This window comes from Phyllostomus hastatus, unplaced genomic scaffold (genome assembly GCF_019186645.2).
Source record: "Phyllostomus hastatus isolate PE091 unplaced genomic scaffold, TTU_PhHast_1.1 phas_contig_34, whole genome shotgun sequence".
Classification (NCBI taxonomy): Eukaryota; Metazoa; Chordata; class Mammalia; order Chiroptera; family Phyllostomidae; genus Phyllostomus; species Phyllostomus hastatus.
In genome coordinates, this window is record NW_025333857.1 from 58,214,922 (window position 1) to 58,239,186 (window position 24,265).

The 24,265-nt window shown below is 43.9% G+C and overlaps 1 protein-coding gene across 1 annotated transcript; it reads right to left on the bottom strand.

The window, feature by feature from the left end:
• Nucleotides 1-602: 602 nt before the first annotated feature.
• Nucleotides 603-23,069, bottom strand: TXNDC8 (thioredoxin domain containing 8). The gene is made up of 5 exons (XM_045841048.1): nucleotides 23,046-23,069; nucleotides 18,898-19,002; nucleotides 13,086-13,145; nucleotides 11,230-11,295; nucleotides 603-709 (listed from the first exon to the last, which is right to left on the bottom strand). The coding sequence occupies exons 1-5, from the start codon at nucleotides 23,067-23,069 to the stop codon at nucleotides 647-649; spliced, it is 318 nt and encodes a 105-aa protein (XP_045697004.1). The 3' UTR covers nucleotides 603-646.
• Nucleotides 23,070-24,265: the final 1,196 nt, after the last annotated feature.

Consider the following 24,265-nt stretch of genomic DNA (forward strand, 5'->3'; position numbering starts at 1 on the left):
CTGGAAAAGAATCTTGTACCACAAACAAGGGCTTAGTCGGGAGGGGGCCCCTGTGTATTTGGAGCGCACCAGGGTGATGAGATGTTTGTTTGTTTCTAGGTCACTGTGAAGAACTCCATCTTCGGTGATCTCTGGGAAACCACCTCCATGACCTGATGATGTTTAGCTGTTCAGGGTCTCTGTTGCGAAGGTCATAACAACATTGCCTAAGGAAATGTGCTCCGAGTAAGCAGAAAGGACACCCTGGCAGGGGCGTCCAACCTTGTGGCGCCTCTGGGTCCCACCAGAAGAAGAAGAGTTGCCTTGGGCCACCCACTAAATACATTGCAACATGTAATCACAAACATATTTCATAATGTTTTAAGTAAATTTATAATTTTGTGTTGGGCCGCATTCACTGCTGTCCTGGGCTGCATGAGGCCCACAGGCTGCAGGTTGGGCACTCCTGCTGAGAATGGGAATGACACAGTCTCTGAGAGCTCAAGGCTTTTCAGAAATTTGCAGTGAGACTGCGATATGGAATTCAACCTGTAAAGCATTAGGAAAGAGGCCAGACAACATTGCAATATTTGTTGGAAATAAAAACACGGACACTTTGCTGTGGGCTTCTGGAATGCTGCAAGTGTATTTTGCCTTGGAGATCAGCTTACATTAGTTCTCGAATCTTCCCTTCTAATTTCTTAGCATCAGCTCCACAAAATTCAAAAATCTGTTCACAAATACACAAAGGTGAAATGTTTATTGGTTTAAATACTGCAAAGACGTTAAAGCGTTTAAGAGTTTTGTTCCTGCTTGTAAAATCATCCTCTGTTCATTTTCAACATCGACAAGATATTTTAAATATAAATATGCATTGGACACATTCAATTCATGATGTTTTAATTGTTTGGTACCTTTTCAAAACTGTTTATGCTAGTGTTTTCTAGTTTTATACAATTTGCCATGATATTCCCCTACATTAAAATCTAAAACATACAAAGTTGTTGAAAATGATGAAACCCAGTCACTGAAATGTCTGAACTTCTATCCATTGGTATTCAGGGCTTGCTAACTCACAGACATGAGTTCCTGAAGTCCAATGGCTTGTGACTGTCCACTCCCTGACTGTTGCCCAGGTGACAGCCTTGCAACCAATTGCTTCTAAGCAGCACATTTTCTTTTCAGAATTTCACACCTCTGAATCAGGATGCCTTTCACGGGGGGCTGGAATATTTTATTTGGGACACTTCTCAGGAGTGTATAAAATGACGGTGCATCTCTCAATGAGCATCTTATATTTGATGAAACAGGAAAGTTAAAGACCTTACTATTCACTATCCTTTTAGTATCAGTTATCTGAGGCAGTTGGAAAGAAGGAACGGTGTGGGAAAACTGAAGCTGGGACTGGCTGAAGACTTGATTCTCCAGGGAGGGAGATTTCAGCAGCCAAAACACAGTGTTTGGACTTTGGGGCGGGGGTTGGACAAGTTTAGGAGTGACTTCCCTGCTCAGTGTGCAGAAGAGAAGGAGCGATTCCCACATCGAGTGGTTCTGCTTCCCCAGCATTCAGTCTGGGTGCTGCCTGCGGGCATCACGGTTCCTTCTGTTCCTTTGAAGTAAGCCCCTGTGTTGTGACTCTGTCTCAACACAGAGTCCCATTTCACTTACCGGCTTGCCCAGGAATCCACTTCTATAGCAGCAAATTGCTCTTTGGATTCTTGAGAATAGGTTTACCTAAGTGTGGGTGCAGAATTTCATGATTTATCTGGGTTGTCTGCTTTATAGTCATCTCCTCTACAAAAAGTTCTCTTGGCCTTGGCCTTGACCACCTGGGGAGGAGGGTGTCAGCAAGGGTCTATGAGAGTCTCTCTTGCTTACGAGTCAGGTGGCAGCTGGATGGTGGCTCTAGGCATGAAGAGAGTTTCATAATCCTCTGCGGCCAGAGCGGGTACCAAGACAAGGAGTCCTGGCAAGGACATAGGCAGGGTGTGGCCACCTGAATGACTGGACTTGTCAGGGAGCAGGAAGAAGATACTAAGCTTATCTAAGTGATCAAAGTGCTAAGTACATTCCTAGGAAGCCAGGGATGATGACAAGGCAGCATGCCCCAAAGGCATGAGGAGTTGAGAGGGGAATACTTTTTAAATGACTTTTCACTTGGAGGCAGCGGGACTTCCTGGACAGCTCAGTCTGCTCTTAAAGGGGCTTCACCCTCTGTCTCTCGCCAACGCGGAGCTGGAAGGCAGGGCGGAAACCACAGTCTTATTCTGTCTTTCCCCACGGGAGCTGAAAGGCAGGTGTCCCTATGTCTGCAGTCCTTCTTGGTGGCTTCTGTTTTAGATTCCTGTCCTCTACTCCTCTGCTTCTGGAATGGCTCGACTCAAGTGAAGGAACATGGAAAGCCTAGCAGGAGAGACACACTGGCAAGGAAGGGATGGGAAGTTCCCAAGGCGTGTCTGCTCCCCACGACCACTATCGTGTGATTCTAGAGTTCTCTGGACCCCCTGTGGTGTATAGGAAGGTATTTTGTGTGTCCTTATGGGAATAACTTCAGGGATCTCATTGTGCCTGTTTATTTTAGGACCTCCCCCACCACCAAAGGGCATCGTGGAGCCAAAGAGAGTTTGGCTCCCTAAAGAAAAGCTTCTCCTCGTGTAGGAGACTGCTCCTCACACAGGGATGGCACAGGCTTGGGGGCAGGGGTGATGAGAAATAGGAGGGCAAAGTCCCGAGGTAGATTTCCAGGAAGGGGTGATTTCCATGACCATGGACTTTATGAGAGCTTATGCTGTGACACCAGGACAGCCACCAAGGGCAGCCAGAAGCCACAAGTGCGAGAAGAGCCCCAGCTACTATGGAACTGGACTCCTCTTCCCTTTAGATGCATGGAACCTTGTATGGGCACCACCAGCCACCCTGTTACTGGAGCCAGGGAACCGAGGCCACATTAAAAAAATTCATGTGCACCCAGACAACTGCACAAATCGTGAAGCATAGAGTTTGCAGGAATATTAGAAAAGAGAGCACATCCACACAACCATGTCCAGATCAAGATACCGAGCTTCACGGGTACCCAGACCCCTTCCTCCCAATCATTGCCCTGGGCCCAAAGGCAACCACTAATCTGGGTTTATCACCATCAGTTGTTCCAGTCTGTGTTTAAACTTCCATAAACGGAATTCTACAGTAGGTATTCTTCTGTATCTGATCTCTTTCATTCAACATAGTGACATTTACCTGTATAAGTGGCAGCAGATTCATCTTTCGTGTCTTAAAAAGAATTATTTTGCTGCACGACTAACACAATTTATCCAGTCAGGCCAAGAACAATAGTGCCGAGGGGGACATTCGTCCCCACATCTCGGTGGGGATATCTTTGAGGACATATGAACACTCATTCCTGTCGGGCTCTGTCGTGTCCCTGAAGGTGGGATTACGGAGGTCGGCTTCACTAGGAGACACCCAGTGGGTTTCCAAAGCGATGGCATGAGCTGGCACTCTGCCAGCAGAGCCCACGTGTTCTGGTTGCTCCGCAGGCTCGATGGCCCTTGGTTCTGCCAGTCTTTTTCATGTCAGCCACTCTGGGGGCTTCAGGTGGGATTACATTTGCCACTGAACTCGTCAGCTTTCACCTGGACTTCAGCAATGGCTTCTAATTTGTTTTTGTCTCCAGTCTTGTGCCCCTTAGATTCCTTCTAACCCTCAAAGCTACCCCCTCTGCCCCCCGTCAAAACAACGAACCAAACAAACAAAAAACACAAGTGCAGGCATGCTATCCTTCCTTGTGAAATTCTTCAATGTTTCTCCATCATCATCAAGTTCAAGTCTCTTACGTGGAGTCCTTGATTTTTGCCTTGTATACATCTATGCCACACTTGACCATAAACTTTAGCAAACTTTCCAGATAAATTCACTTAACAAATACTTCATCAGTCCCCACTAGAAGCCAGAAAACCAGACAAGATCCCCTCATGAAGTTCATATGCTAGTGATAACTTAGTCATTTCATACTATTGTGATATCATGATCGAACAATTCCTGACACACAGCCATGCTATTTTATTATATCTCTTTGTTTCTTCCCATTTTTCCCACTTGCTAGTCCTAACCCTCCTCAAGATTTAACTCATGAAGCCTGCCTCGAAGTCTTCTCAGTGATCTCACAGTCCCCTGCGCCTTCCACTACAAAGAGATGATTTTGTTATCTTTCTTCCTCGTTAGTCCGAGGACGGGAACCAAGTACCTTGTTCCTTCCTCTATGTTGTTCATTTCTAACCCAGAGCCTTGCACCTGGGTGCTCTGTGAACGGCTTTAGGCCTGAAGTGAGTTGAGTGAAGCTGATGTCTCATCACTGAAGTACGGGTCTGAGACTCTGGGTAATGCTTAGTCTCCGGCACTGGAAGGCACACACTCCTCATACTGGGACCTATGTTAGGCTCTCCCTGTCCAGTGTGCCAAAAGCAAATGTTGCATCTGTGTCTCCAGTCTAGCACGGGCGTTGCATACAGGAGCTTGATAAATGCAGTTAATGAAGGAAGAGCAGTTTACTGATAAGAGCTTATTTCTTAAGTAGCTTTTTTTTTTAAGAGAAAATGGATGCAAGGCAACTAATCCATTTGTTCTGCCTAAAATGTTTTCTCATTTTAACCTGAATGTTTGGCTGTGTCTCTCAAAGGCATCCTCTACTCCGGAGCATTGCAGAACAATTCTGACTTCTGTCTTCTCAATGTCTTCACTTCCCATGGACTGCTGGTCCTCTGCTAAGGATTGCTAATGACATTTATAAGCTCCAGGTCACTTGGGATACAGGGTGGCTGTCCATGCACAACAGAAACAGCCATGTCCAACAGTCAGGTTTTTTTAAAAAAGGTTGTTTCCTTGGACATTTTCAAATATACGCAAAAATAGGCTCATGAAGTAAACTTCCCCACTTACCTATCCAGCTACAACCAGAGGCAGTGTTTTTTTAAATCCTCCGTAAAAGTCTATTTCTGTTACCGGGAAAGTGCAAACAGGCTGGACACAGTGGTCCCTTCCTAACAGAGGGTCTTCTGAGAGTGTAAGATCAGGGGTCTGACTAATGCTGCAGTCATAGAATAATTATAAAATGTCTTGGCCAGTTGATACGCAATGCGGTTGAGTGAATACTAACGTTGTATTTGAACCAGCTGCATGAAAGCTCAAAAAAATTTTCAGACATCTGTACTGGGTCAAAAACATTTGGGTTAATAACAACAAAATCCTGAAAGCAACGGCAACAGGAACAGCACAAAAAAAAAAAAAAGAAATCTCAACCCACCAACCAACACAAGACATTTTGGGGGGATGTTCGTGTGTACAGTAGAAATGTTTGCATGTACAGTACAATCTTGTCATTTGTAATAGTATGATGCTCTTTTTCTTTAGGAAGGGTTTATTTATTAAGGCAGTAAGTCCCACAAATAAGATGGAAAGCACACGTCTAATAAGAAAATTTTAAAAGTACCTTAAGCTTCTATTGGGAGGTGGACAGTGTTAAGCCCTGTTTGTTTCTGTCTTGGCTGTTTCTCTGACCCCCACCCCAGACCCGCTCCTCCCCAGAACCATCTGCATCACGGCGCAGGTGTTTGCACACTTCCCCTCGGGCTTTCACAACACCCGGGGCAGGCCTTGCACATGTCAGCAGCCCCGCTAAGCTCTTTTGGAGTTGAGCAAAAAGCAAACCAAGAAGTCAGGCAGGGCCTCTTTGAAACTGTCTGTTTCAAACAGCTTGAAATGATATGGGTGTGAATTCAAGCACAAAACATGTAAAAGCAATCTATTATCTCATTTTCTTCCTAATCTAGACTGGCCTTTTTCTCAACCCATTACAATAGTGAGATTTCAATAAATTACTAACTTACTTGCACTTTGAAACTCTGCCCACGTATCTTTATGAGAACCTCCATGGCATAAGCAATGACTAAAGTGCTTTTCTCCTTCTGTGTTAGAGACTGACACGCTGTCTTGCAAAGGGACTGATAACACCTATTTTAGGCTTTGCAGGGCACATGGTCTCTGTTGAAACTACTCAAATCTGCTAGTACAGTGTGAAAGTAGCCACAGACTATATTTAAACAAATGGGTATGGTTGTGTTCCAGTGACACCTTTTTTTGGCAAAAACTGGTGGAGGGTTAGATATGGCCTCTGGGCCGTAGTTGGCCAACCTTTATTCTCTGCCATCAGCTGAAGTTGCTGAGGACACACATGAAGCTGACCGAGAGCCAGTTAGCGACTTAGTACGGCTTCCGGCTGAAGGGAAGAGGGGGCGGGGCTGGATTGTGGGACTTCATTTGGAGCCACACTGGAATAGGAAAAGTGATTTGGACTGCGGCCGGAGGAGATGTCATTCTGCCCATCACGAGAAGCGTGGGATGGAACTCGGGGATGACTTTGGAGCCATTTCCTTCAGTGGCATGTACTCCTCATGTTTCCCCTGGAAAACCTGCTCCACTCTGAAGTACTAGGAAAGTATGCTTGTTTTTCCCCTTCCCTGACTTCTGTCCAAGTTCAGAGGCGAGCTTCTCGGTTAAACCTAGGTGCAGGAGAGAGCCCATTCTATCTACTCCCTTTGGGGGGATATTCTGCTGAAGGGACAGGTCTGCTCTCCTCCCACTGCTCTTCTGGAAAACACATCCGACGGGGGCCTAAGTTTGATTTCCTACAGATAGGTCTCGAAGGCTCTCGCCCTCTGACCTCACTTTCGGGGGTCCATAGTTGTGAAAAGCAGCAATATCACCTTCACCTGGTGGTTAAGTTTCTCTTCTGCTGCCCCAAACCTCCCATAGACGGGTCATCTAAAAGTCAATTTTCAAGGGATCGTGGGAAGTCTGTTGATGTGGGTACAAGCCACGCCCTTTAGTTAGTCCTACTTGGCATTTCTGTTACTTAAAATAAAGGTGATGTTTGATTTTCTACTTCACACCATGGAAGAAAATAATTAACACAGCATATCTGGTAGCTTGCTCCTTGCATGTCTCCAAGAGAATCATGAGAGAACTTTCACCAATTACTCAGAAAATGTGGCCCTCTGAATTTTCTTTGTGTTAGTGATTGATGTTTTATTATAGAGGTCTATCCGGAAAAAGTTCAACCATTGTTCATACAACAAGAATGGTTTGTGCACTGATGTAACCTGGCAGCCTAGGAGAGTGGACTGGACTGTGCATGTGTGAACAATGACCACTTCACTGTACTAGTCAGTAGGGACAATAGACATCATTGAGTGAGCATGTGTACTGTGTGGCCGTCCCATTCAAAATGACTGAGCGAGTAGAGCAATGAATCTGCCTCACGTTTTGTGTGAAGTGTGAGCATTCCTCTGTGGAAAATATTCGGATAATTCTGAAGGTCGCAGCTATGGGCAGTTGGTGATTGGCAGCTTCATCACCACAACTCACCTGCTCATGCATCACGTCTCATGCAGAGTTTTATGGCAAAAGATCAAGTCATCCAGGTGACTCAGCTCCCCACTACAGCCCAGATTTGGTGCCCTGTGACTTCTGGCTTTTCCCAAAATTAAAATCAGCTTTGAAAGGGAAGAGATTTTGGACTGTCGATGAGATTGAGGAAAATACAGCGGGGCAGCTGATGGCAGCTGGGAGAACTGTGTGAGGTCCCAAGGTGCCCACTTTGGTGGAGACTGAGGCATCGCTGTCCTATGTACAATGTTTCTCATATCTCCTTCAATAAAAATCTCTGTTTCTTGTATTACATAGCTGGATACCTTCCAGACAGACCTTGTATCAGTTTGGAGTGAAGGACCGCTACTCAGTGGCTTGTCAAGTTGCTTTGTGAAAACATCAGCATTGGTCATGTGAATCAGGCTTTGTTTTGGGGGTCCTGAGTTTCCACCGTCATGGCTAGTCATGTAGCAATGGTTGCCTAGCATGATACGTCTGTGTGACCAGTCCCCACACCAAGTCTTCAGACCCTGAGACTCAAAAGGAGATCCCTCAAGTAGAGACATTCTACACATGCCCCTAAAATTCATTGCCAGAGAGAATATTTTCGTGTGTCCTTGGACAAGGAAGAACATCAGGAGTCCGTGCTGAACCTCTCCGGACTCCATCAGTGTATTTCTGATTCCTGCTGTTTCACTCTCTACTCTTTGCTGTGATGAATCTTAGCTGTGAGTACAGGCTGCCATGGAGTCTTGTAAAGTCTTTCTGGAGGATTACCCATTTTTCAACAATTTAAAATTCAGAGAACAATGGGGCTTGGACTAGGGTGTAAATTTAAGGAGTGCCAGAGACTCAGGATTCAAGATAAATAATAGTTTAACACATTTTTAAAAGTATTAAAAATGAATGCAAAAGTCCATAGTAAACACAACACGAAACATTCACATAAAGACAGGGTTCCTTCCACCTTGTACTTGAAATATCCTGCCTCACTTGCCTCACCCTAATCCCTGCCCTGGAGAAAAGAGGCGCATGAGCAATTATTGCCTTTCTGTTACTAAAGCCCAGAGCAGTGCCTTTGGCAATGGCAATGCGGTCAAGGTTGCAACATGGTGATAAATGGTTGCTGCACTCCGCGCCTCCCCGCCCCCCCGCCCGCCTCCCCCGGTCTCACTCGGTTCTTGCGTCCTCCCGTCAATTAAGTCAATTAATCTTAATCTTTCCCCATGAATCAGCTGCTTATGGGCTGATAGGAAACTCCTTTCAGGAATCTGCACCCTTTGGTACCCTGAAGACCGTGTAAGAGTTCTTATTTTTCCCTTCTCATGCAGAACCCTTCTGCGTCTGAAACAATCCTTACCAGGTTGGCTGTCATTGGGTAGGTAGTTCCTCCGTGCTAGGATGACTTACTTTAGATGGATATTGTAGTTAGTCAAAGAGCTTTGGGGATTTCTCATAATTATTATTTCCGAAGTTCTATTTATTTCTACATTTTCAGGAAAATGGGTGTACAGGTAGATCCTGGGGCTCTGCTAGCAGCTACATTTTGCAGTGTGTGCCAAGTCCAGGGCTAGGGCACCTTGCATACATTTTCATGACAATCATTCAGATACATGTGATACAGTCCCTATTGCACAGGGCAGGCCACTACGCCTCAAGGTGGTTAAAACACATTTCCAGGGTAACTCACTAATAGGAGGCAGACCTGGGGTCCAACCTACAGCTGTCTGACTCCAAAGACGGCAGAAATTAGCTGCAGACACTATTCTTAGAGGGTGGGTCCAACACTATTTTTTATGAACTTGAACAGTGAGCATTTGGGAGGGTGATTTTTTCAAGGGCCACCCACCATCTTCCTCACTTCCATTGTCTCACCTATTGTCCCTGCTTGACCCTTGAGGACACTGAGTTTGTGACCCCTTGCTTCCAAAACTGTCCTCTTTTTAGTACACAGTGTTGCTGACTACTTGGGATTCTTTTCCCCTCTGTGCCTGTGTCAAGCGGGGTGCTGGCTGGAAATGACTTCTATGACTTCAGCAAGAGCCGTGTGCGCCACAAGCATAAAGGCCAAGTTTCCTCTCACTTAATAGGACAGCTCAGTTCTTTTGAGTTATTCATTTGTGAATAATCCATTTGTTACTTATCTACGTACCCATATCCCATCACTCTTATGAGAAGACTGAACTGCATTTTATCCTATCAAAGAATGAGAGGTGGAACCGACTGTTGCCAGTGGCCCATGCTTAAGCAGTTGGCCAGGACTTGCTAGGTCTTTGTTACTCTACCTTCCCCCCTTCCACGGACATCTACCAACGCTGATGTGGAAACAAAGGTGTTATCCAAGGGAATCTCTTGATTGGCTTCAGGGGCTCAACGGGTACCCTGGTATGATATGCGCATGTCAGTACATGCGCACTATGTACATTTTGCTGGAGAGAGCTTATAGTCTTTACTGGCTTTTAAGAGGGTCTGTAAACCAAATTTATGAACTACTTATAATAGAATACAATATACTATTCTGGTTACAAAAGCCAGCCAAGATTTTGAATGCCCCACCTGGAAGATACCACAGGAATGCACTATTTTTTTAAACCACCATTAACGTTACTGGAACAAAAATGTGATGTCTCAGGTGAAAACACTGAGAAATACAGCAAGAAGGAACAAACCCACCTTATTTATGGACTGTAATTGGCTTTGGCTGCCCTGCGCCCTAAAGCTGTGAAACAACGGCAGCTGTTGTTGCCAGGGCATCCCTGCCAGATGCTTAGCCAACTTCTGGGTGAAAACTTCTAGCACCGAGGAATGCCCATTGTACACCAGGGCCCTGCATCATTGTTATAATGGCTTAATTTATTTTAGTTTTTTATTTTATTTATATTCTATACACCTTGAAAATATTTGAAATGAGCTAGAATCAAGAGCAAGACAGAATAGCAAAACATCAAAAGCATGGGGCCGTGTGGGGACGGTAGTTAGGAAATGCCCGGAAACTGGCTAAGGGAGGCGACAGTGTTTGAGTAGTGGAAGGAACCCTGAGATTCTTGGCAGCAATGGAAAAAGGGAAAACCACGAATTCCCTAAGTCTCCTGATTGAATGCAAGGGAGCAAATCCTATTTTCAAGGGAGGCAAATATTCTCCACAGTCTGTGTTCTAGGAGGAATTACCAGAAGGCTTTTTGCACACTGTGCTTTTAGAAGAGGCCTAATGGACTATGACTCTGCCAGTGAGTGGAAGCCTGGAACAGAATGGAAAGAATTTAATCAAGATGCGGTGGATGGAATGGATTTGGAAGGAGAAAGCATCCTTGTTTCTGAGGTGGACGAGAGAAGAAAACAAAAGATGCCACAGAGAACTTGACGTGGAGGCGGGGGAGGATGACGCTGCATATGTTAAACAGCTTCAGTCTTCAAGTAAGCACGCAAGAGAGGGAACAGGTCGTTTTATTATTTTTTTTTGAAACATTATTTAACTCTATTGCTCAAGTGTTGTTAAAACTTGTATACATTTGTATGAGAATTTCATCACGTCCTTTTTTTGGTAAGATTCTTTCTGAATGGTTTACCCCAGAGAGAGGTAATAGTAGGGTATTTCTTATGTATTTGGACTCCTCAGGTGGTCTGAATGGGGAAATTTATTATCATTCATGCATTTTTTAACTCCTTGCCAATATGTAAAGCTCAGAAGTAAGAATTACATTGTTAAGTATTAAAAATAAACACGGTTGTTTAATCCATCCAGGATACTCCAGTCTTTTTTTTTTCTTTTTTAGATTCTGATGGTTCTATAATCTATCTCAACTTTGCCAGTTTATCATGGAAACATACCTTTTGGGCTTGCTTGAACATCTGAAATGTAGGTACTACTCTGATGTGACAAGTTTTGGCCAACTCCTGGGGAAGAAAAGAAATGTCACAAAGTCAAAATTTGGTACCCTCTTTTTGTACCAAGCATAGACTTGGGTGACTTCTCAGAAGGCTTATCTTAAAGCTCAGGGACAGCTGACATTTTTAAGCTTCTCCTACCAGGAACTCTCTAACGTATCCCCCAAGCTTCCAGGGTGCTACAATAGAAAATGACTGTTCCCAGCTCTCCTGAGCTTTCTCACCCCAGAGGTGGAAAAGAGGGGTGAGGGGGGATGCCGAAACAGAATGTGTTGAATGACTAAATGAGCTCTGCTTAAAAGAACCAGAAAAAGATTGCAGAGGGACCCAGTAGAAGCCAAGATGGAGAGAGCACATTGTGGGGGAAAAGGAAGAAGGAAGAGTAAAGGTATCTTTATAATTTACACTTCTTGCACTTGAGATATGGAGTGACATAATGGTCTAGCATTTTAAGTGAGGCTTACATATTTCTTTTTTTAAGCCTACTCCTCTTCATGGCCCATCTTTGTAAAAAATTTGGAGCAAAAAAAAAAAGAAAAATGTCAACATGTCAGTTGTTTTAATCTATTACAATCCGCTTTCAATGGCAGTTTTTGTTGATCTTGTTTAGAGTTAAAAGAAAATCACCCACAGGGTCAACAGAATTGGGCTTTTTCTCTGTGATATACTTGTCACTCATGGTACTAAATCTCTTCTCTGCTACTACCACACTCCCCCCACACACTCACACACATGTGCACATACACATTACATTATAATTTCCATAATAACAGCAATGACAACAAGTAATAAATAAATTACTAACTGGAAAGAAAATTGTGCGTTTTGTTTAATCTTAAAAGCCAAAGAGCTACAATTAAAAAGGCAAACAATAATGTGTTAGGGAAGATGTGGAGAAATCATATGTCCAGACATTGCTGGTGGGAATGCAAAATAGTTCAGCTGCTTTGGAAAATGGTTTGTCAGTTCCCTAAAAACTTAAATGCAGAGTAACCATGTGACCCAACAATTCTACTCCTAGATATACATACCCACACGAGAAGGAAACATATGAAAGAGCAGAATGGGTGGATCACATGCTCTTTTGCTATTCTAAAGCTCAAATTCTGATGTTTGCATAGGTCACCACTTATTGTTACTTTTCCTCATGACAAGTAAAACAAATGTTAGGAAGAATAATTCTGTAGCCACACTCTGTGTATAATAAGGCACAATGTGAGGACTTGCAGCTGATTATTTTTGGCGGATGGGTTCAGAAAGAAAGGCTCTAGGGACATGAAAGAAAGATTTCCTGGAATTTCTTGTGATGTTTAAAAAAACCTTACCAAAAAAAAGAAAAAAGATACAGCAAGAGGTAAGTAAGATAGATTAAAACGTCTGTAATGCATTGAGTTAGAAATTGATTCATAATCACAGGGGTGAAATTCACTTTTCATCCTGAGCCCAGCTCCAACCAGGTGGTGTGGTCTGTCTCCAGCAACTCTGCTGAGCAGGTTTCTGGGGCAGAGTCCAGGGTCAGTAAGTGGTGAAGAATGTGAGGATTGATTAATGAAGCCTGCCTTCCTATGAGGGGGGAGGGGTGGCAGGAGAGGCCCATGTTTGCTGTTTTAAAAAATTTTTTTTTGTAAGTAATACACAACACACTAGAGCATATGAGAGAGTTTACAACTGTTCATCACAAAGAACTGTGAAATTCTGCTTGACTTTAAATCGACTATAATCACTCACTGAGACAGTACTCTCAGTGAAGTTACATTCAGATTTTTACGTGCCTACGTGGAAAGATTTAAAACTCTTACCCGAGAATCGTCGATATCCACGTTAGCAAACATTACATTTTGGTATTGCAGAGACATTGCCTTGAAAAAGAAAAGCATAAAAATTCCCTTTTAGCTTAGTGTTAATATTAAATTACACACTAGAGGTGTCTTTTTTGGCAAAAGCAAGAAACGAACTAATGTCCAAGACAGCTAAGCATCATTCTGGCCTTTCACTGCTACCTAGACCCTGAAGCACCAAAGTATTTCACTGCCAAGGTCAAGTTAAAGTCAACAGCAGAACCAGAGTCTTAAGAACCGAACTGAAGGTTAGAGTTTCAAAGTTGGGCAAGGACACGAAACGAAGTAATAATGAGCAGTATGTGGTGGACCCAGACTTACCTGGGGAGAGGGAGGAAGAGAGAGCAGCTTTTTCTGGGGGGAGAGTCTGTTTTCAGTGGTCTGAAAAACACAGACCTCTGAACCAAATACCAAACGCTGCCTTTACTTTCTCCTCTTGCCAGGCTTTTTGAAGGTGGTGATGCCGCGGGTGGCGGAAGGCTCGAACGGCTGAGGTGTTATAGAATATCTGTGCCGACCATTAGCCTAATTGCTTTCTTTCTCCCTCACTGCCATCCCCCGTGCTTTACTCTGCACTGCACTGCGAACCTGCGTTTTCCGGATCCTTTGCCAGCTGTCTTCCAATTAGGTTCTGCCAAGGCGAAGCATTTGCAGAAAAATGGAAGGTGAGAGGCAGAAAAGCAACATTCTCTGCTTCTGTTTTGCTCTGTGTGATGAGCAAACATTTGACTATACAGTCTTTCCTGTAAGCCAGCCCTCACCACCGCCCCCACCCCCCACCACCTCCTGCTCAGGCTGTCTGACCCAGGCCTTAGGAACTGAAAGCGTCAGGCCACCTATATGGTCTATGCGCCCCACAGGTAACGCTGCCACCAAGGAAAAACAGTGAGTCCACACAGGTGACTGCGCTCTTCACTCAGCTTTTATTAAAGTAGATTCGATCCAAATCTGTAATAACCTAATAACGCTAATCACCACTCATAAACAATTAGCAATAACATCACACAAGAGAACCGAGGGATAATGAATCCCAAGAGCCCGGATCAGAGTCTCGGTCCGGGAAGCAGCGGCCAGTGTTTTGCAAGGCAGTGTCTGCAGCGGCTTCAGAGTCAGCGAGGGCAGGGTTGGTGAGGGCAGCGGCCTGCCCGTTCTCTTCCTCTCAGCTGTCTCAGCTGTCTGTTTGAAGGCTTCTGCTTTCATAGTGTTGCAGGATGTGATGCTCCATCAGCCTTCGATGAATACATGTCTTGTGCCACTTCTGTAAGCACATGCTGGTTATGTCACCCCACTGCGCATGCTCTGAGTGCGGGGTGTTACCCCTTGGATAAGCACATCTCCCACATTGTACTGCGCTTGCTCCCGGGGTTGCACTACCCCTCTGAGTCATTGCTCGACTGCGCATGCCCTAAACATGGCTTCCTAGAGCACAGGACAGACACCATCGTAGTTTAGCCCTGCTTTCCACATTCTGGAAGCCTTTTTGGCAGCGGCTGTGACAATGGTGTTAGTGATGGGGGTGGGGGGCGCATAGTGGACGCAGCAGCAGAAACAGCCTGTAACTGTCAGCTGCTGCTTTTGCTTCGTTTTGTTTTTTTCCAGACAGCTGTGTTCATACTTTGACATTTAATAGCACACTGACTTGTTTGCTTTAGCATCATATTTCAAGCATATCCAGTTACCTATTTCAAATGCGACCTCTCTCTGATCATGGTGTAAGGCAGGGTTCCCCAACCCCTGGGCTGCGAAATGGGACGGGTAGTGGCCTGTTGCAAATGGGGGCCGCACAGCAGGAGGTGAGGGGCGGACCAATGAATGAAACCTCCTGAGCTCCGCCTCCTGTCCCCATCTCAGTGGGAAAATTGTGTTCCATGACACCCGTCCCTGGTGCGGAAGAGGCTGGAGACCACTGGTATAAGGTGTGCTGAGCTTGGCCAAGGGCAGGCAGTAGGAGATGGGGCTGTCACTGAGGGCTGCGCCCACGGAGAAGGAGGGAGAAGCATGGAGCCGGCTGAGTAGTGGAGACAGCACAGTTCCGTCGGAGGGTTCACTCCAGGTGTTTGTCCGCGGATTGTGACCGAAGTGGGAGTCCCTCCTTTAGAAACTCATGAAGATGGTGAAATCGGGGGACAATTCTCAGGTGATAGCCACAAAGGCCTTCGGAGTTTTAGAGTACTTTTCAGATAAGAAAGTTGTTGATTTTGATCGGCAGCATCTCGATGCCTGGCGGGAAAATGGTGTCACCCATGAATTCGAGGGCGAATGACTTGCTTTTTGCAAGTTTGAAGATATCTGGATATTCCCCTGTAGGGGTCAGGGCGATGGGTGTGACCTGTGTGGGCACCTAATTCCCAGGATCAGTTCTATTTATGAAGTTTCCAGAGCATCCCAAGTCTGTCAGGAAATACACAGGTAGGTGGCAGTTTTCAGTTTTCTGTCAAGTAGCAGCCAGAAGACATGGGAGAGAGATGATTCCGTGCTAGGTCGGAGTTCTCGTGTGGGCATCGCCTTCCTTCACTATGTCCACTCCTCCCACCTAGCACCTCTCTCCCCAGCCGCTAACAACAGCTCTTCCTTCCGCTCTGTTTGTCCTCATGTTTAATGTTACTTTTGGGTCACCTATTCTGTTGATTTTAACTCTAAAATGTCTCCTGAATTTGGCCTTCCTTTTTACCCCAGAAACCACCAAATCTCCAAAATAGAGATTATTGTTCAGCTTGGGTTACTTGCCTTCAGTCTTTCCAAACCATTCCTAAGCAACAGTGCTGAAAGTACTTTCTAACACCCACATTTGATCATGTCAAAACCCTTTTTAAAATTCTTCTGAGTGTACAGCAACTTAGGTTATTGCACAAGGTCCTTCTTGATCTGGCCTCAGCTTCCTTTCTGAAGCTCCTTTGTGTACACTGTAATTAGCCTCAAAGACACCTGCCTTTGCATGATCACACCATGTAGTTTCTCAACAAATTTGCAACCTTTCCCTTTCCAGAAATGCTCTTTCTGGGGGGTCTATGCCTGGTGATCTTCTCAGCCCAGGATCAGCAGACCGTACCCTGTAAACCAAAGCCAGCTCTCTACCTGGTCTCGTAAGTAGCATTTGATTGGAACACAGCTTATCCATTCGTTTGTGTATTGCCATTGGCTGCTTTTGTGCTACAACAGCAAAGCTGAGTAGTCATGACAGAAACCATACGGCCTGCAAAGCTGAAGATATTGATTTTCTAGTGTTTTACAGGAAACACTTGCAACCCCTGTTCTCAGTCATCAAATGGGACTGTGGAATTTACTTAACACTTAAAGTTCTAAATGACTTCTTAAAAACCACTTTTTCTTATAATTCACCTCGTTCTCATTGCAATGTATCCTTTAGCAGAGATGCTATGGGTTGTAAACTTACAGTTTTTGAGTGTCTAAAACATCTTGAGTTCTTCTTCCTTGAGGAAAGGTTTAGCTAGCTAACTTCCATTCCACCTTCCTTCGGAGCCTAGAAAGGACAAAAGGTGAAGATTCCTTGGACTCCCTTGCAGCTAGAGTCCTGGATGAAAATTGGTTTTACCTGTGAGATGCATGCAGGTAAGACTTGAAAGGCAGCAGAAGACAGAAGGCACTTTCTGTTTGTTTTTGGATGTTCCTGCTAGAAAGCAGGACTGTGGGTACTGGAAGGCAGTTGTGCTGGAGGCAGCAGCAACCGCCAGACTCGGATCCAGCATCACCCATTAGCTCCCTGATATGCAGAGGCAGCTGTGGCAGCAGCAGCTTCCCGACTCCCTGGCTGCTGCTCTGTGGTTTTTTGTTTGTTTGCTTGTTTTCTTCCAGTGGCGGCTGCCATCTTCCCATTTTTGATTACGGCAAAGTTAGAATCCCTCTAGGTGGGTCTGTGGTGTTCGGAAAGAGTTCATGGTGTGCCAGTCCAGAGGCCATTCATCCAGTCTCTCAGTGATTTTATAAGGATTAAACTTCTTGTATTAAAATCTTTCTGTCCGATTTGGTTTTTGTTTCCTGCTTTGATCTCTGATTGATAAAAGACCTCGAGGAAGTAAAATATTTTCTCCAACCCCCTTATGTACTATGAGTTTTTAAAATATTACACACAATACATGAATACATCCTCTTGTAAAAGTTCAAACATTATAAGAAAAACAGAGCAAAACATGAACTTCTCCCATTCACAGTCTTCCCTTAAGTTTTACTCCCTTTCACAGAAAAAAACGTTGGTATGCGTCTTCTGCTTTTTCTCTGCATATATGTGTATGTGTGTGTGTGTGTACACATATACATATGTGTTTCTATTTTACATAAATGGAACCACATCTATACATTTTCTTCTATTGTGCTCTTTATACTTAATACTGTGCTATCTTCAAGACATATGTGTCTACTTGATTCTTTTCAACATTTTAACAGTATTTCACAGTTGTGGATGCACCAAAATTTATTTAAAAACTATGTTTGCATTAGTCAGACTCCAAGAGAAAACAGATGGCACATTCAAGTTAGGATAATTCAGGGAGGTTTATCTCCACAGGGCTACCTGTGACGTACAATAAAGAAAGAGGCAGGAGAGGCTGCAGGAGCCTGGATGTAGCAGCAAAGCTGTTACTACCCTTAGGGCCCGAAGGGATGAGGGGAGAGGTAACCAAGCCTTAGGTTTCATTGTGTTTTATGAAATGCCTCTGGTTGGCTGTTGGAATTTGATCAGCTTTGGTTCTGTAACATGTGAGTATATTTATACTCCCAAAGCTGAACTTTGGAGATTCTCATAAAGTCTTGAGTGTCAGAATAGAGGGGCCTGTCAGATATTTTAATGTTGCATTCTGATATGCCAAGAATTTTAGGCACAGAATGGATGTTCATATGTCACGTAGCCAATTTCTCTATTTGAATCTAAGTTTATTTTAAATTAAATGTCAAAGGTTGTAACTGTGGATAGAATTAACTCAGGTTGATTCAAGAGTTCAAGTCAAAAAAATTGAAATATTAGAAACCTCACTGAAAAATAGACCAGATTATTTCCACTTGCATAGAGAAATGAAAATTTGTTTATGTTTGAAGAACTAGATTTCACAAACTTTACTATAAATGCAAAACTTCTGCACTTATAGGAAAATGAGAAAAAAATGCCCTGAAGTTTTTTTCTGCAGCATGTTACACTGAAAATTAAGAAAATGGTGAAAATTTTTTAAATGGGCCAAGAGAAAAATTAAATAGATAAAAACATTGGATAGGCATTAAAATTATAATCTGAAGACCTGCAAAAACTTGAACAAATGTATATGTGGAAAAAATCTGAATATAAATGTGCAATTATATTCTACTAAGTAGAATATTTTACTAAACTATTTTATAAAGTAGATCAAAGATACAAAAGGAATATGTAAGAGGGTTGAGGAATTGGGGGTAGTTTATTCTTTTATATTACAGTTAAAACCAAGTTTCATGTTTATCTGGAATCTATTCCAATATTTAGAAGTGCTCAACTCAAGACCTTTGGTAAAATGTCCTTATTATGAATAATCCATTCACTTGTACAATTGCCTTCTTTTGCACATCTTGATGTTCCTTGCAGAATTACCCATAGACAAATACTCTTCATCTTCTGGTGTGTGTGCTAATTAATTTGATCTTGGTATATTATATTCAGGCTAATCAAGATGTTTGAAAAACCATGATTCCATAATGGCTCATAAGTGCCAAACTTTTAAGATTTTTCTGTGAAAAATGTTTGGGGGCTTGAAATTCCTTCTAAAACTGGAAAACAGAGACTGGTGATACTTACATGAACAAGAGGGTAAATCCTTTTGCAAGGACCACACCATTTTGCTGAAAATTCAACCACCACAAGTTTGCATCCGGCAGTTTTCAGAAATGTTTTGAATTCATCCTGCAACCAGAATATAAATGAGGAAATGTGCATAATCACAGAAACTCACAAAATTTTACAAAGAATAAAATGATAGGTGATTTCTTCCAAACCTCACCCAGGTTCCCCATCTCATGGTTCTCCTGGTGGCCCAAAATCTCCCAAATGTCCCTGAGGTCATATATGTTTATCTCTTAAGTACATGTGATGCTAAATCACCCTCCAGATTAGGAGCCTATTTACCAAGTGATTGTTGGTAATGGTTATTTACCCCTGGGGAAAACCGAGATTAGTCCGTGAGAGAAGGGGGGGGAGGGGGGAGGGTTGTTTAACGTGAGCATCTGTATTGAGTTTTCAAACAAGGACCTAAACATACATAAATAGTGAAATTTAAAAGGAGAAGAATGAATCTAACACCTTGAGTCACTTGTTCTGTTTAGTTTTGGAGAAGTGATCATTATTACATCTAGCGTCATAACCATATATTTAAGGATTTGACACACTTCCTGTTGAATGTCTTAAGTAAATTTTCCACCACCTGTCCATATCATCTAAATAAGCTTTCCCTTCCTAGGGCCTCATGTCACTGTATCCATAATTGCTTGCTGTATCAACAAGATAAACCGTGTAGGTGCATGGTTTATCTCTCTATCATGCCCCTGCAGAACTCACCTGGACTCACGCCTGTGACCTCCATGGAACCTCCACAGTGATCATGGAATGTGTAGTTAATGAATGAATGATGTGCTAATATCTAGTGTTCTGGTCAAGATTTAGCTTCCCCTTTCTGACTGGAATTGTAATAATAGTAGTTAACTTACTTTGTGCCTGGTATTCTCTCCCTTAGTCTTTAAAACCACCCTATGGAGTGGATATTATTAGCATGATCTCCATTTTACAGATGAAAAAAGAAAATTGATCAGTTTTCTCACGGTCAGCCAGCTGGTGAGTGGTGTATTGGTTGCTTATCTAGGCAGCCGACTCCAGGGTCCGTTTTCCTCAATTGCTACACAAAGTTTCTCCGAAGTTCTTTTTAGCACTGGGGCTCAGTCTCCCTCTCACGGGTTCTAATTGTATCACGTGCTCATCCCTGGACCACTCGTTAAGACGGGGGAAATGGGATCACCAATTGGATTAAGTCAAGCAGGGCCTACTACTGGAATTAGGGAAGTGGTAAATTCCACCCAAAGGGCCACTGGCTCTGCACTAGGAGAGTCTTGACGTGTTCATTGCCATTTGGTTTACTTTCAAGCAGGTGAAGCTGATGGCTCAAAAAAGATATACTTCGTTCCTTTACCAATTTTCCTCTTGGACAGAGATTTTCAACCGGTGTGGCACAATGATTTTTAAAACATGCAATACCTGACTCTTTAGTCAGGGGCACTGACCCCTTTTATTTCTCAGATTGTCAGATAAAAAAAAATATGACAACACCCTACACAACCATAGCTGACTGGTGTGAATGAATCAAAGTCATACCTGTTTTTGTCAGGCAAAAAAAAAATACATTTTTTGGTATGCTGGAGAACTTGAGCAATTAATTTATGTGAGCTAGGAGATGAAAAGGAATTGGAAATCACTGCTCTAGGCTATGGGGCAATTACCTTTGGTCAGAGGGCCACACCAAGCCTCTGTTTCTCAACACCCTCCACCTCCCAGCAGTTGCTGTGGTGTAAGTTGGCGTAGCTGGACTGATGGCGTGGCCTTGGTTAAGTTCTCTGAAGAGACTACCCCCACTGTGCATGTGCTGACTCAGCGTGCACCTGCTGGGGCCTGCTCTGGGCCAGCTACTGGACACACTGCCAGGATGCAGCTGTGGACAGAAAAACAGACAGAACGTTCCCTGCCTTCATAGAGCTTATAATGTAGAGGGATAACGGATGGTAAGATCGATGGTAAGATCAGTAAGTAAAATATGTAGTGTGTTAGTGATCATTGCTGATAAAGAAAAAAAAGGAGAAAAATGAAGTAGGAAGAAAGGACAGAAGCAGGATTATAGTTATAGTCTGGGTGGCCAAGGCCCACCTCAGTGAGAAGGCGGGTTTGGATAAAGGCATGGGGGAGATAACAGGCCCTCAGGAGACGGGTCTGAGGAGGAGATGGAGAGGGCTTCTCAGGGGTGGGGAGGCTTCTCAGGACAGGCTGTACTGTGAGATTCGCAGAAAATGAAAAAGAGAAGCATTAAAAGCATTGGCAAATGTGTGCTGTTTTAAAATGTGTGCATCCATCCGTGATGTTCAACCTTTTTCATCTCCTGGCACACTTAAACTAATTACTAAAATTCTGCGGCACACCAGAAAATATAGTTGTTGCTGATCTGACCAAAAAATAGGTATAATTTTGATGCATTCACGCTGGGGGCTATTCACACACACTGGTGGCCTGTAGGGGACCGGTTTGTTTTGATCTGGCAAATGTGACTCAGCTCTTTACAGAAAACCTACAGAAGCGAGGTGGTGGGCAGGAGCCAGGCCCTCAAACCAGGTTTTCCAGTGGGAATCAGGCCTAGAAAATGCATACAGACTGCTATGGCTTGCTCTTGCTAAAACTCCATCACCCTGGTCTAAAACAACAAATGTGTATCGTCTGTCTTCAAGGTAATTTCCAAAGCCTGTGTGAATTCTCCCAAGGACAGAGCTAATCGGCTTTCCCTTCTGCATGTTATTTTCACTTCCTTGATTGTACCTAAAATGTAGACAACAATATTTTAGGTAATAGATAATAAATCCTTCTTTGATGTAAGACCTGAGAAGAACATAAAAGCTTGTCTAGGCAAGGGTCGGCGTGCTCTCCTCTTGAGACAGTGGCCAAGGCACTCGGGGCGCTCTCCGCTTGAGAGAGTGACTGTGCCATCCCCTTTTTCTCCACAGGACTGCTGTCTCCTAGGCATTTATTCTCATCTTCAGTCACAACAGGTGGACTCTGCTGGCCGGAGGCCGCCACAATTGTGTTGGCTGTTGTCGTTCTTTAATTTGATGATCTAGGGAAAAGAGGTCAGTGTCCCTGACTCAAGTCAGGTTTTGCATGTTTTAGAAAGTCTTGTGGTGCACCAGGGCACTGCGGCACAGCGGCTGGAAATCGCTGGCTTCTGTCAAGGTTAGGAGGCAACACTTCCTTTCAGTCTGGTCAGTCTCATTTTTGTGACCTTCTGCACAGCTGCACTTGGGGGAAATGTCGAAAGTCAAAATCCAAGGGCGCTGGCAACCCAGGCCCTCTGCCCTCCCCGCTTCGGTCCGTCCAGCTCCTGGGCCTCCTATAATGAAGCCCGGATTCTAATGCCCACTCCACCCCTGGATGAGGCAGGATCTCAGCTTCTCTTTTAGAGCCAATTTTCTCCTTTATAAACAAAGAAGTATCCCTGGCCTGTCTCTATATTTAGGTTTGTTGTGATGACATCGAGCAATGGATACCAAGTGGGTTTATGAAGGACCACTCAAGGATTGTTGATACCACTGGCCACCGTTTTTCCTACCCCACTCCATAGCCGTGTCTCTTCTCTTCTCTTCCCCAGAACAGGATAACTATGCGGACTCTTTGGCTTCCATAGAATTTCCCTTGGTTAAGGTAGACTCTGGGATCAGGTACGGAATGGGATATGTTCGGGGCTGGCCTGGACTCAGCCAGAGTCAGAGCAAGAAAGGAGCATCAGGGAGGAACAAAACCCTTCTTGATTCATTCGCCCCTGGCTACTCTGTCAGGGGCGCCCAACCTTTTGGCGACTCCAGGCCACACTGGAAGAAGCGTTGTTTGGGGCCACATACTAAATACATTGCGACACATAATCACAAAAAAAAATCTTATAATGTTTTAAGCAAATTTACGATTTTGTACTGAGCCAGATTCATGGCCACCCTGAGCCACATCCAGCCTGCGGGCCATGGGTTGGACACCCCTGCCAGACGGTGCCACCTTCAAGATACAGCACAAAGAGCAGGAGTCTTGAAATCCCCCCTTGCTGCAAAGCAACAGAGTCCTGGGTGTAGGGAATCATTCTTAAAATTGATTACATCTGTTCTCAAGTTGGTCTCTTTGGAAATATTCAACGAAGCCAAATAAATACTTGCCTCATCTTTAATAATCTGCACCATGATTTACCCCTGGCAACTGCTGACAAAACTCTCTTGTTGGTTCAGTTGGCTCACTGTAGCTGTCTCTTATTCATGACAGGATCTTAGCTGGAATATAAGGGTAATTTCTCTGTGACATCATTACACATGACATCTCAGAACCTAGAACTTTGGCAGAGATTTTGTTTTTATGCCACAACTAGTAGTCGACGGGTGATCAGCCAAGAATAGCCGCCTATGGAATCAATAATGTCTCTGCCTTTGACCTCCCGTCACCCACTTCCGTGCGCCCCTCTCCTTCCCCCAGCCCCGCAGCCAGCCAATGAGAAAGAAGCAAGATATTAGTAGTAGATGAAAGTTGTTTTCAGTTAGGACTTTGAAGGGATTGTTTTGTGGTCAAGGAAATTACTAATGCCTTAATTCTATAATAGGTTTCCTGTGAATTTGGTTTTGAGTCATGGATTCGCTAAACTTTGTTATTTTGCTCTAATAAGAGGTAAAGAAACTTCACTTCTGTGCACTGGATCGGAGGCTGGAAACTTCTTCTGAAAAGGACCCGATAATAGTTGAGGTTTCACAGACCATGTTTAATTTCTGCTGCATAATCTTTGCTTTTACAATCTTTTAAAAACCATTCTTAGTTTACAAAAACAGCAGCAGTTTGCTGAACCCTGAGCACATGATGGTTTGTCATTTTTCAGAATTTAGTGTTAGAAACCCTCCCAAATGGCAAATGTTCCCCAAATCTTCTTCAGAGCAACAAAAACAACCACAAAGTGAGACACAGCAGATTTCTGTCTTAAAGCAAAAACAGCAAAATCCTTCTGTCTGGGTTTCCCATCCAGCCTGGCTCCCCCGGATGAATTTGCTACCTTTCTTTGTGTGCATGAGAGAACATGTTGTATGAAGTGTGACTATGTCTCGTACAGCCACAGACCAGGTGGGTTTTTGTAGCAAGTATCTGTCAGTTGCCTCCCTGAACTCATGGGAAATGGAGGAACATTTTCCATTACAAACATACTCACTTTTCTGTGGGCAAATATACCCACCTCCCGCCCCACCTTTTTTTTATAGCAGCTGTGCAACTGGAGTGGGAGTGGCAGAGCCCTAAATCCAGAGTTAGACCTGATTACCTTAACCCAACCAGTAACCCTATCTTCGGGCTAGAAAGCAGGAAAGCCAGAGAAAGCAATTCCTGGCACTGAGGACAGGGTTAC

Coding starts and splice junctions, on each gene's coding strand:
- TXNDC8 (XM_045841048.1), bottom strand. CDS start 23,069: ATGGTGCAGATTATTAAAGATGAG. Junction 11,296..13,085: donor TGGATATCGACGATTCTCGG/GTAAGAGTTTTA, acceptor TTTCTTCCCCAG/GAGTTGGCCAAAACTTGTCA. Junction 710..11,229: donor TGTTCAAGCAAGCCCAAAAG/GTATGTTTCCAT, acceptor ATTTGTGAACAG/ATTTTTGAATTTTGTGGAGC.